This window comes from Pongo abelii, chromosome 19 (genome assembly GCF_028885655.2).
Source record: "Pongo abelii isolate AG06213 chromosome 19, NHGRI_mPonAbe1-v2.0_pri, whole genome shotgun sequence".
In the NCBI taxonomy this organism is placed as follows: domain Eukaryota; kingdom Metazoa; phylum Chordata; class Mammalia; order Primates; family Hominidae; genus Pongo; species Pongo abelii.
In genome coordinates, this window is record NC_072004.2 from 2,049,205 (window position 1) to 2,063,747 (window position 14,543).

Below are 14,543 nucleotides of genomic sequence, written 5' to 3' on the forward strand. Positions count from 1 at the left end.
AGGGCAACATGGTACAGGAAAATTTAAAGAACAAACATAGGCAAAGGAAGAAAGGAGAGAAAACACTGAGTGAAAAGTAGTAAAGGAGAGAAAGATGAAAAAACGAGAAAAATAAAAGATAAACAGGCTGGGCACGGTGGCTCACACCTGTAATCCCAGCGCTTTGGGAGGCCGAGGCGGGTGGATCACGAGGTCAGGAGATCGAGACCATCCTGGCTAACACAGTAAAACCCCATCTCTACTGAAGATACAAAAAAAAAAAAAAAAAAATTAGCCGGGCATGGTGGCAGGCACCTGTAGTCCCAGCTACTCAGGAGGCTGAGGCAGAAGAATGGCGTGAACCCGGGAGGCAGAGCTTGCAGTGAGCTGAGATCGTGCCACTGCACTCCAGCCTGGGCGACAGAGCAAGACTCCGTCTCAAAAAAAAAAAAAAGATAAATAAGCCAGCTGTGGTGGTGTGAGCATGCAGTCCCAGTGACATGGGAGGCTGAGCCATGAGTTCAAGGCTATAGTGCGGTATGATCACACCTGTGAATAGCCACTGCACTTCAGCCTGGGTAACACAGACAGGCTCCATCTCTTTAAAAAAAAAAAAAAAAAAAAAAGATAAGTAAGAAGCAGGAGTACCATCAACTGTCACTTTAAGTGTAGCACAATGGTATTTCCTACTCTGATGTGTTATTTTTAAGATGATACCGATATCATCTTATCCACCTTCAACCTTGTAACTACAGCCTTACATTACTCACTAGTGATTGTCTTGGGTCTACAGTAACCTACTAGAATACCACCTATTTCTCTGCAGTGCTTAGCAATCCATCCATTTTTTTTATAATTAATTCATTTATGCAACAAATACTACATGCCAGGCTCTAGGAACACAACAGTGAGGCAAAAACTGCCAGAGTGGAACTTAAACTGGTGGCAGTGGCAGGACGGGGGAGGTGGGAGGCAGGAGATGGGACCAGTGATGCATCTAGGTTACTTTGCCTAAGTGAATGTCTCCACCCATTATGTCTACAGATAGAGATTCATCTACTGGTACCTTGTCCAATTTTCCCAAGTCATTTTGAAATCCAAACTATGCTTGCAATGACCATCACTATCATTCTTACCCAGGTTGATACCGAATGAATATGTAATAAGCACACTTTCTAGTCCACCGCCCGTGGAGCAGAGTTTCTTCCAGTGGAAACAAACCTTTCCGCTTCTCAAAAAAGTTAACTACAACGGTATGTGGAAACTGACATAGCCCCTACCTCCACTAAGAGAGCCTTCTAGGCTGGGCGTGGTGGCTCACGCCTGTAATCCCAGCACTTTGGAAGGGCGAGGCAGGTGGATCACATGAGGTCAGGAGTTCAAGACCAGCCTGGCCAATATGGTGAAACCCCATCTCTACTAAAAATGCAAAAATTAGCCAGGCGCGGTGGCACGCGCCTGTAATCCCAGCTACTCGGGGGGCTGAGGCAGGAGAATCACTTGAACTCAGAGGGCAGAGGTTGCAGAGAGTCGAGATCACGCCACTGCACTCCAGCCTGGGCAACAGAGCAAGGCTCTGTCTCAAAAAAAAAAAAAAAAAAAAAAAAAAGAAAGCCTTCTAGAGAATTACAGATAAACTTACGAAGTTATGACGGGAAGTGAAAGGGAAACATTGACAATAACTGGGGTATTTATAATTCAAAACAAATCACCCCAAAGGGTAGCTCACAATACAACTTCCAACTCAGAAAATATTAGAATCCAGTAGAAGACAGGTCTAGTGGAAGACTGGTCTGGGGACACTGCCACCTACTCCTTTCTTCACTCTCCTACACTCAGGGAGATCCTATACTAAAGAGGCACCAGGCATCCATCTGCTCTAGCGTGTAGGCATCACGTTGGGCTTAGGATCACTAGTTTTACGCAGTGAGGAAGAACTCGGATCCATCCAAGGAATAAAGGAATACTCAAAACTCGATCTGTTTCCAGGAATTTAAGCAGTCAAGTGTTAGCTTTGCACACACTACCTTCCCTGAGATGTCTATGGAAATCCATGGTGGATGATGAAACCGTAAGAGGCTTGGTATTTAATGAGATCAGCAATAAGGCAAAGGAAACTGAGCACAGGAGGAAAGGATATGGGTCAAAAGGATATAGAAAGAAAACGTTACTCTTATTTTTGATGGAAAATTAGTGGACAGTATTCTTCCCAAGGAGGACCCCCTGACAGCTGCACCCAGGGATTTAGCACAACTGCCTTGAGGCACTCACTAGGGACTAAGCCGGAAGGCAGAGGAAAGAGAAACCCAGAGGGACCGGGGTGGGGGCTGGGACAAGATTGTATTTAAAGGAGGGTTTTAGTAAAGGTAGAGAAAGAAGAAATGAGAGATAGAGAGTCATACTTCCCAAATTTCATGAGCACAGTAGGACAGAAGATGAAGGGAAGAGAAGAGAAGGTGGAGGCCTCTAAGAATTCACACCCTGTGCCCTCAGTTACAAACACAGTCCAGTTGCTAACAATATTAAATTCCAAAATGACTTGTAATGTAGGAAAATAAAATAAACATCCTGCACACTTACCCAATCCGGGTAAACAGCTTCCCATGGGCATGGAGAAAACTGAGGATGAACCTTTTGTTCAGCTGCATGGGAAAAAGGGAGAGGAGAAAACAATTAAACTTTCCCCAGTTTCCTGTTACTGAACAGAGTCCCCAGTGACACAATAACCTGGCCAGGGTCTAAGGGGTGGGCACTAGGGATGGGAACCAAATGGACATGCCCAAACTCTCACAGACCCAGGGCACATGCCCAACAGCTGCCGCTCAGCTGAGCCAAGATGACAACAGGCTCAGTGAGCAGACAGCACCCTCTGCCGGCAGTGGCACCTGTGTGCAGGGGATGAGGCGGTGAATCCTAATAAGCAGGATGTAAAGAAAGATGCCCACAGTTCTCAGAGGATCTAGGAGCCACTCTGGCTCATAATCGTGGAAATGAAACTCTTACAGGAGCAAGGATAACAGTGAAGGCCCTGGTTCTATTTGGGTTATTTTTCTACCTACCTAGCGAGGAAAGCAGGACCCTTCTTTGACAACCAAGAGCAAGGTAACCTACCACTAACTAGCTCATCAAATTGTACTTCACCAGCTTTAAAAACTAGAGTTCATGTTCTAGGTCTGGAGTTGAAAATTCAAGTGTCTAAAGGGCTAGGCATGAAGTATGCTGATGGAGACAGTAGCAACCTATGACGATTCCACTCCAGTTTTATCCAAATCCTCTATGTAGTCCCAAGCTGGAAACTGCAATCTGGGTTTTTTTGTTTTTGTTTTTTGAGACAGAATCTTGCTCTGTCGCCCAGGCTGGAGTGCAGTGGTATGATTTCAGCTCACTGCAACCTCCACCTCCCAGTTCAAGCGATTCTCGTGCCTCAGCCACTCAAGTAGCTGGGATTACAGGCATGTACCCCCATAACTGGCTAATTTTTGTATTTTTAGAAGAGACGGTGTTTTGCCATGTCGGCCAGGCTGGTCTCCAACTCCTGGCCTCAAGTGAGCCACCTGCTTTGGCCTCCCAAAGTGCTGGGATTACAGGCATGAGCCACTGCACCCAGTATGTTTTGTTGTTTTGAGACAGGGTCTCACTCTGTCGCCCAGGCTGGAGTGCAGTGGTGTGATCACAGCTCACTGCAACCTCGACCTCCTGGGCTCAAGTGATCCTCCTGCCTCAGCCTCCTGAGTAGCTGGGACTACAGGTATGTGTCACCACACCTGGCTAAGTTTTAATTTTTTGTAGAGAGGAGTTCTCAATATGTTGCCCAGACTGGTCTCAAAATCCTGGGCTCAAGCAATCCTCCTGCGTCAGCCTCCAAAAGTGCTGGGATCACAGAGGTGTGAGCCACTGCACATGGCTGAATCTGGATTTTTATATGAAATCCTCTGGCTTTTACATGTTGGCTACTAATGAAAATAATTTAAGCATTAAAGAAGCCAAAAAACACATTTGCCAGCTACATCTGGCCCATGAGCCACCAATTTACAATCGTGGTTCAAGGTTCTAGAACATCTACTTCCATCGAAACCAAAAGATTTCTCAGCAAAACAAGGGAGGGAAAAAAATTTCAATTCAAATCCAAAGAAAGCAGAAACAATCTAAAAACTAAACCTCCTTGTCATCTTCCTGGTATCCTAGAAGCAGTATATTCAGGGCTCTGCAGCCAGCCAGGAAGAGAAGTGAAGAATCTTGACCCCAGGATCCCAGTGGTCAGGGCAAGGAGTCCAGTATCGCTGGGCAGTCTGCCCCACAAGGAGAAAGTCCCTGTTTAATCTCCTTGCAAAACAGAACATCAATCAAGCTATGGCAGTTCCATCTATTTCATACGGATGCCAACTGTGGGAAAAGAGGTACATTCGCACTTTACCAATGATCAACATCAAACTCTGCATAGAATGTTCACTCTATTTTTGCTTTAAATAAGTTACACTCTAATTTATAGATAAAAAGCTCAGAATATTTCACTGAAGATAACCTGTCTATACAGCAAGGTGAGTCAGGGCCAGGGACACTGGGTTCCATCAACAGAATGGAAGAGGCCGGGTGCAGTGGCTCATGCCTGGAATCCCGGCACTTTGGGAGGCCATGGCAGGTGGATCAATTAAGGTCAGGAGTTCAAGACCAGCCTGGCCAACACGGTGAAACCCCGCCTCTACTAAAAATACAAAAATCAGCTGGGTGTGGTGGCAGGTGCCTGTAATGCCAGCTACTTGGGAGGCTGAGGCAGGAGAATCGCTTGAACCCAGGAGGCAGAGGTTGCAGTGAGCCAAGATCATATCATTGCACTCCAGCCTGGACAACAAAGAGCGAAACTCTGTCTCAAAAAATAAAACAAAGCAAAACACAAAAACACTAGAATGGAAGAGTGAGGAACAGCTGCAAAATAAATTGCCCATAGCTATACCAATGTTAGTGGCGAAACCCGGCCAGAATGCAGATCTCTAGATCTCCTAGTAGAGGAAGATGGTGAAAAACAGGGACCTTCCCATGAAAGACCTCTGCCATTTACCTGCGGTGGGATCTTAGGCAACGGATCTAAATGCTTGCTTGACCTGTAAACACTCAATTGTTAACATTCTCTCCTAATAAATGATGAAGCAAGTGGTGAAATGGTAACAGCTGGAGAATCTGGGAGAAGAATATGTGGGAGTTTTTGTGTTATTCTTACAACTTTTCTACAGGTAGGATGTTATTTCAAATAAAAAGTTAGGAATACACATTCTCTCTCTCTTCCTATTTTAACTTGGTTATCCCTCTTCCTATAGATGTCAAACATAAATTGGTTAATTCATTCATAATCAGAAGGAATCCCTTATAAACTGGTTCTATTTACATCCTAAGTCTTTCATAAACTGGTTATATATAAAGGGTACCTGTACAGCCGGGTGCAGTGGTTCACGCCTGTAATCCCAGGACTTTGGGAGGCCAAGGCAGGTAGATCATCTGCGGTCAGGAGTTCAAGACCAGCCTGGCCAACACGGTGAAACCCTGTCTCTACTAAAAACACAAAAATTAGCCAGGTGGTGGGTACCTGTAATCCCAGCTACTAGAGAGGCTGAGGCAGGAGAATCACTTGAACTTGGGAGGCGGAGACTGCAGTGAGCCATGATTGCTCCATTGCACCCCAGCCTGGGTGACAGAATGAAACTGTCTCAGAAAAAAAAAGAAAAAAGAAAAAAGATACAGGCCAGGCATGGTGGCTTATGCCTGTAGTCCCAGCGCTTTTGGAGGTTGAGGCGGGTGGATCATGAGGTCAGGAGTTCAAGACCAGCCTGGCCAATATGGTGAAACCCAGTCTCTATTAAAAAAAAAAAAAAAACAGCCGGGAGTGGTGGCACACACCTGTAGTTCCAGCTACTTGGGAGGCTGAGGCAGAAGAATCGCTTGAACCTGGGAGGCAGAGGCTGCAGTGAGCCAAGATCACACCACTGCACTCCAGCCTGGGAGACAGAGTGAGACTCTATCTCAAAAAAAAAAAAAAAAAAAAGATACTAACCTACTTCATTCAAGCCTAAATACCATCCCCCAAGCCAACACAGAAATTTAAGCAACTTTATCTTAGTAAATGGCAGAGTTAGAACCTGAACCCAGGTCTTCAGATTCCAAACAGTTTTCTTTCTCTTATCCTACACCTATCTCAGGGAAAAGAACTGGTGAGCTGATTCAACGAAGGGCTAACGAGGGAATAAGAGCAACTAAAAAGCTGTTCAAGTTTTGCTTTTAAGTTTTCCTTCCTGATTAGGTAGGAAACTCATACTGTTTGAACCACAACACCTCCTGGATTAAAATGAGAGCCCCAAGAGGTCTGGAACATCTGTGCTTCTATGTGTACTTCACAAACATCCTTCCCTTAGGGTAGGAGATGAAGCCTACCTAATTACCTGAGTCCGTACTTGCCACTACCGTACTTTAACTGCAAAAAGTCGATTTCAACGCATTACTTTTCAACTAGTGGGAGTGAAGCAAATCTCAGATAACCTTTTCAAACTATACACACTCTCCCTAACCTTAGTTAATGAGAACCACCGCTTTATTTTTAGTCTGAACATCACTGCTAAATATACTTTCTCTTTGTTGTCATCAATAACACTTCAATTAGGAAAGGAGCTAAAAATGTAGATACATCTAGAAGGTATGTGACATGAGGGAGCAGATTTGTTACATATTGATCAAATCGGACCTAAACAACAACATTTACAAGAGACAATATGAAGTCAACTAGCACTGAGGCAGATACTTTGGAGAACTCTTTTTTTTTTTTTTTTTTTTTTTTTTTTTTTGAGACGGAGTCTGGCTCTTTTGCCCAGGCTGGAGTGCAGTGGTGCTATCTCGGCTCACTGCAAGCTCCGCCTCCCAGGTTCACGCCATTCTCCTGTCTCAGCCTCCCGAGTACCTGGGACTACAGGCGCCCGCCACCGCACCCAGCTAATTTTTTTTTTTGTATTTTCAGTAGAGACGGGGTTTCACCGTGTTAGCCAGGATGGTCTCGATCTCCTGACCTCATGATCCGCCCGCCTCGGCCTCCCAAAGTGCTGGGATTACAGGCGTGAGCCACCGTGAGAACTCTTAACTGACCCCAAACCCATAGTCACAAAAGCCTTAGTCTGAGCTTCCTTCTTCCTTCCTCTCTAATACATCACCATGGACTGGCTTCCATTTCTACAACTTTTTAATTTTTATCATTTATCTTAGAGACAGTGTCTCACTCTGTTACCCAGCCTGGAGTGCAGTGGCAACATCACGGCTCACTGCAGCCTCTGACTCCTGGGCTCAAGCAATCCTCTCACCTCAGCCTCCCCAAAGTGCTAAGATCACAGGCACATACCAATGAGCAGGACTAATTTATTTTCATTTTTTGTAGAGATGGGGTTCTCACTTTGTTGCCCAGGCTGGTCTCCTCACTTTGTTGCCCAGGCTGGTCTCAAACTCCTGGCTTCAAGCAATCCTCCAGCTTTGGCTTCCCAAAGTGATCAGATTACAGGCGTGAGCCACCTTGCCTGGCAGACTTTTTTTATTTTTAACAATACACCTAGATGGTTTTCGGTCAGGTGGAAAATAAATGTTACTTCTCAAATTATGAGGCTACCTGCGTTCAAATCTTCCTTACGTATTTACGTAGTGTTCACTGAAACAAAAATGCTTCTTGGGTGTATCCCTGAGAGGTACTGTTAGAATTATTAAAGGTCTTCTGGCTCCTTAGTTCAAGTCCAAAACAAATTCACTGTGGACTCCTGAGCTCAACCCAAAGAGACACCAATGGCAGTAGACGGATGGGTAGGTCTCTGGACACACAATAAAGTCCGTCCTGTCATTAACTGGGGGATTATAACTGTGGGATTATAAGTTTTGGATTGTTCCTGGACTATAAAATGGAATTTATACCACTGACATTACCTAATTCAGAACTAAAAGGATGAAATGAAATAATACAAATTAAAGTAGTCTGAGGAGTAGATGTTTTACACAAGCCTTGAAAGTTATCACTCAAAATTGTGTCTAAGGGCTTGGTGACGGTGGAGCAAGGAAGGAGAGAAAAGCTGCTCAGAGGCAACAACGCAAGAGGAGGGGATTCTGAAACAGACCCAATTTCAGTTCCGAAAGAGTCGTTCCTGCTTCTACAGAGTCGTGTGAAAAACCAAATTTCTGAAAAGTGAATCATTTTAAGGACAGTAAGGGTAGTCAGTATTAAAGGAATTCCAAAGTGCATTTTAAAGTGATTCTGAGGAGCATAAATTATTATTCTCTTATCTGTATGGAATGTCTCTATTTTTATATACACTTTTTTTTTTTTTTGAGACAGGGACTCACTTCTGTCACCCAGACTGGAGTACAGTGGCACAATCAAGGCTCACTGTTGTCTAGACCTCCTGGGCTCAAGCGATCCTCCCCGCCTCAGCCTTCTGAGTAGCTGGGACTACAGGCACACACAATCACGCCTGGCTAGTTTTTTATTTTTTGTAGAGACGGGGTCTCACTATATTGCCCAGGCTGGTCTCTCAACTCCTGGGCTCAAGCGATCCTCTGCCTCACCCTCCTAAAGTAGTGGGATTACAGACATGAGTCACTGGTCCTGGCCCCATATATTTTTTAAAAAACAAAACTTTGTTGCATTTTAGAAAAGGGATCTATCCTCTTAGATATGAAACAACATAGGTGGAGACCAAATTTCATGAGTACCTGTTAGTAAAACGGCCAGGACTTTCATAGCATTCAATCAAAGCCCACTTATCAGTCTCTCTCAAGCAATGAGATCACAAGGCGGAGGAGGATGTGGGCACACTGGTAATGTTGTTCACACGTCATCCTCATCCCTGCGCTCCTATGCTGGGCATAAGAGCAAACCAACAAGATAGGGTCTCTGATACCTAGGAGCTTATAGTCCAAGAACAAAGATAAATAACATAACAACTTGCCCACTGGCCATTTATGCTCCCACACCTAAGACAAGGCCTATGAAGGTTCCAGGAGGCACTGTTTCCCTTACTGTCATTTTTCCTGTCACAGAGATGAGATGAGAATCTAAAAAAAAAAAAAAAAATGAGGGAATGGGGGCCTGGTACACAAAATGTGGAAACCTATCAGTAATGCAATAATCATTCAGTAAAGACGGAAGTTATTCATTATTAGTACTTTCAGCATTCCTCTTTCCAAGATATGCAGATTCAAAAAAAAAAAAAGTACGGGAAAACCAAATAGCATGACTCAAATGCCTTGCAGGAAGATGGAGCAAATCAAAATCAATCCTTAGGTCCCTTACTTGGACCAAAGAGCCACGCTGAGGCTGAGGTAGAACCGGGATGGCAACAGCTCTTCACCCTTTACTTCCTCCACTCCAGAACTATTCAGGGCTGGATGACAGCTCAATTAGCTTCAATTAAACACAAGTTCCTGTACAGATGTCCCACTTAAGATGGCTAGATCTGAGACATGTGAATTTAAGTGTAAAATGTGCCTTTTAAAACTACCTCTTCCAACTAATGCACCCCTTGAAACAATGGCTCTCAACTTTGCACTGCAGTTTAGTGCTGCCTCTTATATTAAAGCAATTCGTTACTTCATTATCTCTCCTAGTTAAAGCCAGCAAACTGAGGGAAATTGAGCTAAATCAGCAGGCAGCTCCAGAAAACACAGCCAGCCAGCAGAGGGACAGCCGAGCTCAGAGTACCTGGCTGGCTCTCAGAAAGGAAACTGGCACCAGGTATAAAGAAAAGATGGGGCCAGTCACAGTGGCTCATGCCTGTAATCCCAGCACTTTGGGAGGCCGAGGCGGGCGGATCACCTGAGGTCAGGAGTTCGAGACCAGCCTGACCAACATGGAGAAACCCCATCTCTACTAAAAATACAAAATTAGCCAGGCGTGGTGGCTCATGCCTGTAATCCCAGCTACTCTGGAGGCTGAGGCAGGAGAATCACTTGAACCAGGAGACGGAGGTTGCAGTGAGCCGAGATTGCACCATTGCACTCCAGCCTAGGAAATAAGAGCGAAACTCCATCTCAGAAAAAAAGGACAAAAAGAAAAGGAGGCCGGGCACAGTGGCTCACGCCTGTAATCCCAGCACTTTGGGAGGCTGAGGTGGATGGATCACGAGGTCAAGAGATCGAGACCATCCTGGCCAACGGTGAAACCCCGTCTCTACTAAAAATACAAAAATTAGCTGGGTGTGCCTATAGTCCCAGCTACTCAGGAGGCTGAGGCAGGAGAATCACTTGAACCTGGGAGGTGGAGACTGCAGTGAGCCAAGATGGCGCCACTGCACTCCAGCCTGGTGACAGAGCAAGACTCTGCCTCAAAAAAAAAAAAGAAAGAAAGAAAGAAAGAAAAGGAGCAGGCACGAATATGTTCCGTATTTTGTATTTACTGCTCATGTGTTTACTAGGGGGAAGGAATATGACAGAATGGTATGAACAGAGACCGCTGATCTTAAGAGTTGAAGACCTGGGTTCAAATTTTGGTCATACCATTTATTTGCTGTTAATTTATCAGCAAGTCACATAAATCTTCTAGGGCTGTTTCTTCAACAGTTAAATGAGTGAGATCAGTACTGCTAATTCCATAACCCTGAATGTATGTCTATCTCCTGAACAGCTTTTGTAAAAAAATACAGATTCCCCACTCCTACAGAATCAGAATCCTCAAGGACGAGAGAGGGGCAGTTCGAATCAACATTTTTAAAGGTCTCCAGGTCACTGTGAAAGATAGCCAGATTTGGAAACCACTGGGCTATATCAGACGCTGGCAAACTATGGCCATGGGTCAAATGTAGCCTGCCACCTGTTTTTATATGACCCATGAGCTAAGAATGGTTTTTACATTGTTTTAATGGTTGAAAAAAAAATAAGAGAATATTTCATGGCATGAAAATTACATGAAATATAAATTTCAGTTTCCATAAATAAAATTCTGTTGAAACACAGCCACCCTCATTTGTTTACATATTGTCAGTGGCTGCTTTCCCCCTACAAAGGCAGAGCTGAGTAGTGCAGCAGAGGGCACATGGCCCACAAAGCCTACAATATTTTATTTTATTTATTTATTTATTTATTTTTTTTTTTTGAGACGGAGTCTCGCTCTGTCGCCCAGGCTGGAGTGCAGTGGCACAGTCTCGGCTCACTGCAAGCTCTGCTTCCCGGGTTCACGCCATTCTCCTGCCTCAGCCTCCTGAGCAGCTGGGACTACAAGTGCCTGCCACTACGCCCGGCTAATTTTTTGTATTCTTTTAGTAGAGATGGGGTTTCACCGTGTTGGCCAGGATGGTCTCGATCTCCTGACCTCCTGATCTGCCTGCCTCGGCCTCCCAAAGTAGCCTAAAATATTTACTATCCAGATGGTTACAGAAAAAAAATGTCTGCTGATACCTAGGCTAAATAATCTACAACCCTGGTGTCTCAAAAGATGTTTCTCCCTGCACAGCACTTCAGAGCTACCACACACATGTACTGGAAACAGTTATGATTCTCATGAGCTAAGAGGTGAAGATGGGTAGTGATGAAGAGTATGGTTTAAAAGAACCCCCCCGACCAGAATATTCCGATATCCACCCACTTCTCACCACCACAGGAGAAGCACCAATTTTCAGTATTTCTCCCAATGCTAAGAGCCCACAAATGCATAATTCTAAGTAAATACAACTTTTCTTGCCAGCTTCTGTGTAAGCACCATCCCATTCTACGATAGCACAAGTGACACCAAATGCCAAAGACTCCTGCTCTCGGACAGTCACACACTCCAAAGGCTACAGAGAAATATAAATGGGACTCTCCAGGTTTCCACGGGCAGGGTAGAAACAGAACACACCCAAGCCCAACAGAGACTTCACTTAGGCCAGAGGGCTCCTGGACATTTCCCAAAACATCCCTATCAAAGGAAAGTGCCAGATTAAGATTTATGAATCCCTATGCTGTGGTGTGACAATCTGTAACAACCAAGTCAAATGTGCCACCAGCTTAGCATCTCCAGGTACACAGAAAAAGAGAAAGAAAGTTCAGACAAAGGGCAACACTGTTGCTCTGACTGGGTTACTTTCTGAATGACTCTTCTTTCTGACTCATCTCTCTCATGCCTGGGAACTCTCATGCCCATCCACCCAAATAGTAGGGGAGCTAGGACACGCTGTGTCTGCACTCCAGGAAGCGAGAGAGAAGAGGAAATGGCTGAAGCTCCCACTGCGTGATCAGATGGACAACCAGATAACAGTTTTCCAAGAGCACATACACAAGCTCAAACCCATCTTTTTTTGTTGTTGTTGAGACAGAGTCTTGCTCTGTGGCCTAAGATGGAGTGCACTGGTGCAATCCCAGCTCACTGCAATCTCTGCCTCTGGGGTTCAAGCAACAATCGTGCCTCAGCTTCCCAAGCAGCTGGGACTAGAGGCGCATGCCACCACGCCTGGCTAATTTTTGTATTTTTAGTAGAGACGGAGTTTTGCCATGTTGTCCAGGCTGGTCTTGAACTTCTGGCCTCAAGTGATCTGCCCACCTCAGGCTCCCAAAGTGCTAGGATTACAGGCGTGAGATACCGTGCTCAGCCATCAAACTCATCTTATAAATCAACAGGTTGACAGAGCGTAAGAGGGATGATGAAGACTTCCTCACACATGGACCCATACATTTATTCATTCAACAAAAACCTACTGGGCACATTTTATGTACAAAGCACAGTGCACAAGCTGTGAACAAGGCAGAGATCATCCTTGCTCTGTGGGTAACACAGACAATTATGAAGTGCCATGACTGGAGAAGGCTAGGATGCTGTGGAAATATACAGAAGCAGCACCAGAGATATCCTCTCAGAGGAAAAGACTTTTGAGTTGAAAAGTGAGGGTTGAAGAGACAGCTGGTTTTGGAGAGGAGAGGGAGTCATGTCCTGGTGTGTCTTAAGCAAAGGGAACAACATATATGATGTTCTCAAAAGTGGTACATTGTAGACTGGCATGGCTAGATGGTTGATTCTCTAAGAAAGTCTGGAGAATTGGGCAGGGCATGTTGGACAGGTTCTTGTTAAAGAATGTGATCTTCATTAAAGCCACTGAAGGGTTTTCAGCAGGGAAATGACATGAGCAAACCTGTATTTGTAAAGGTTGTTCTGGATGTTTAGAAAACTTAGGGTTTTTTTGAGGGGTGAGGGATTGGGTGGAGTCAAGTGTGTGGAGGTGAGGAGACCAGGTAAAAGGTTGTTGTTGCAATCATTCACTGGCAATGGAAACAGAGAGGGAAGACGTGAAGGAGATTGTCATTCCACACTTGGACAATCATGAGCCCCGTCTTTAAGTCTCAGTGGTTCTAGTTCCAAGTAACTTAGTTTACAGACTAGCGGTGGTGCAGAACCAAGCATGAGTATTTTAAAAAGACTAAAGGCCAAACACGGTGGGTCATGCCTGTAATCCCAGCACCTTGAGAGGCTGAGGCGGGTGGATCGCTTGAGCTCAGGAGTTTGAGACCAGCCTGGGCCAACATGGCAAAACTCCATCTTTACAAAAAATAAAAATAAAATAAAATAAATCAGCCAGGCATGGTGGCGCACACCAGTAGTTCTAGATACTCGTGAGGCTTAGGTGGGAGGATTGCTGGAGCCTGGCAGGGAGAGGTTGCAGTGAGCCGTGATGGTGCCACTGCACTCCAGCCTGGGAGACAGAGTGAGACTTTGTTTTAAAAAAAATTGATAGACAGACAGATTTGATACGGATTAAATAGGTTATCCAGGCAATATATACAAGAAAACTTGTAAGAAAAAGAGATGAATGTTGTAGGGAAAGAGCATACACATCACTATCTGTGACAATTTAAATCCACTTCTTTTTGGAGAGTAATGTGGCAAAACCCAGACAAAGGTATGTATGTATGCATGTATTTATTTATTTATTTATTTTGAGACGGAGTCTCACTCTGTTGCCCAGGCTGGAGTACAGCGGTACCATCTTGGCTCACTGCAACCTCCACCTCCCAGGTTCAAGGGATTCTTCCTTTTTCTTTTTGAGACAGAGTCTCGCTCTGTTGCCCAGGCTGTAGTGCAGTGGCATGATCTCGGCTCACTGCAACCTCCGCCTCCCAGGTTCAAGCGATTCTCCTGCCTCAGCCTCCCGAGTACCTGGGACTACAGGTACATGCCACCACACCCAGCTAATTTTTATATTTTCAGTAGAGACAGGATTTCACCATGTTGGCCAGGATGGTCTCCATCTCTTGACCTCGTGACCCGCCCACCTCCCAAAGTATTGGGATTACAGGCATGAGACACTGCGCCTGGCCAAAATAATCTTGTGCCTCAGCCTCCTGAGTAGCTGGAATTATAGACACGAGCCACCACGCCTGGCCCCCAAAGGTATTTAAAGGGAAAGGCATTTCTGTCAGGATTTAAGGATTCTGATCCTGAGTAGTAGCAATTCCATCTGCTACATTCCAGCCTAAGTGAGTGGGCAAAAAGAGACTACACTTAACATCAGAATGAAAGCCAAAGTCCTTACAATGGCCTACAAAAGCCCTACATAATCTTACTCCACTACCTCCTTCTGTTCCTTAAA

At 44.9% G+C, this 14,543-nt stretch overlaps 1 protein-coding gene across 2 annotated transcripts in view; it reads right to left on the reverse strand.

The window, feature by feature from the left end:
* SMG6 (SMG6 nonsense mediated mRNA decay factor) overlaps positions 1 to 14,543 on the reverse strand; it is a 248,327-nt gene that overhangs the window by 187,613 nt on the left and 46,171 nt on the right. For both annotated transcript variants that reach the window (XM_054535167.2, NM_001132236.2), the window contains 1 exon segment: positions 2,560 to 2,621. In XM_054535167.2, the coding sequence (XP_054391142.1) occupies positions 2,560 to 2,621 (62 nt within the window).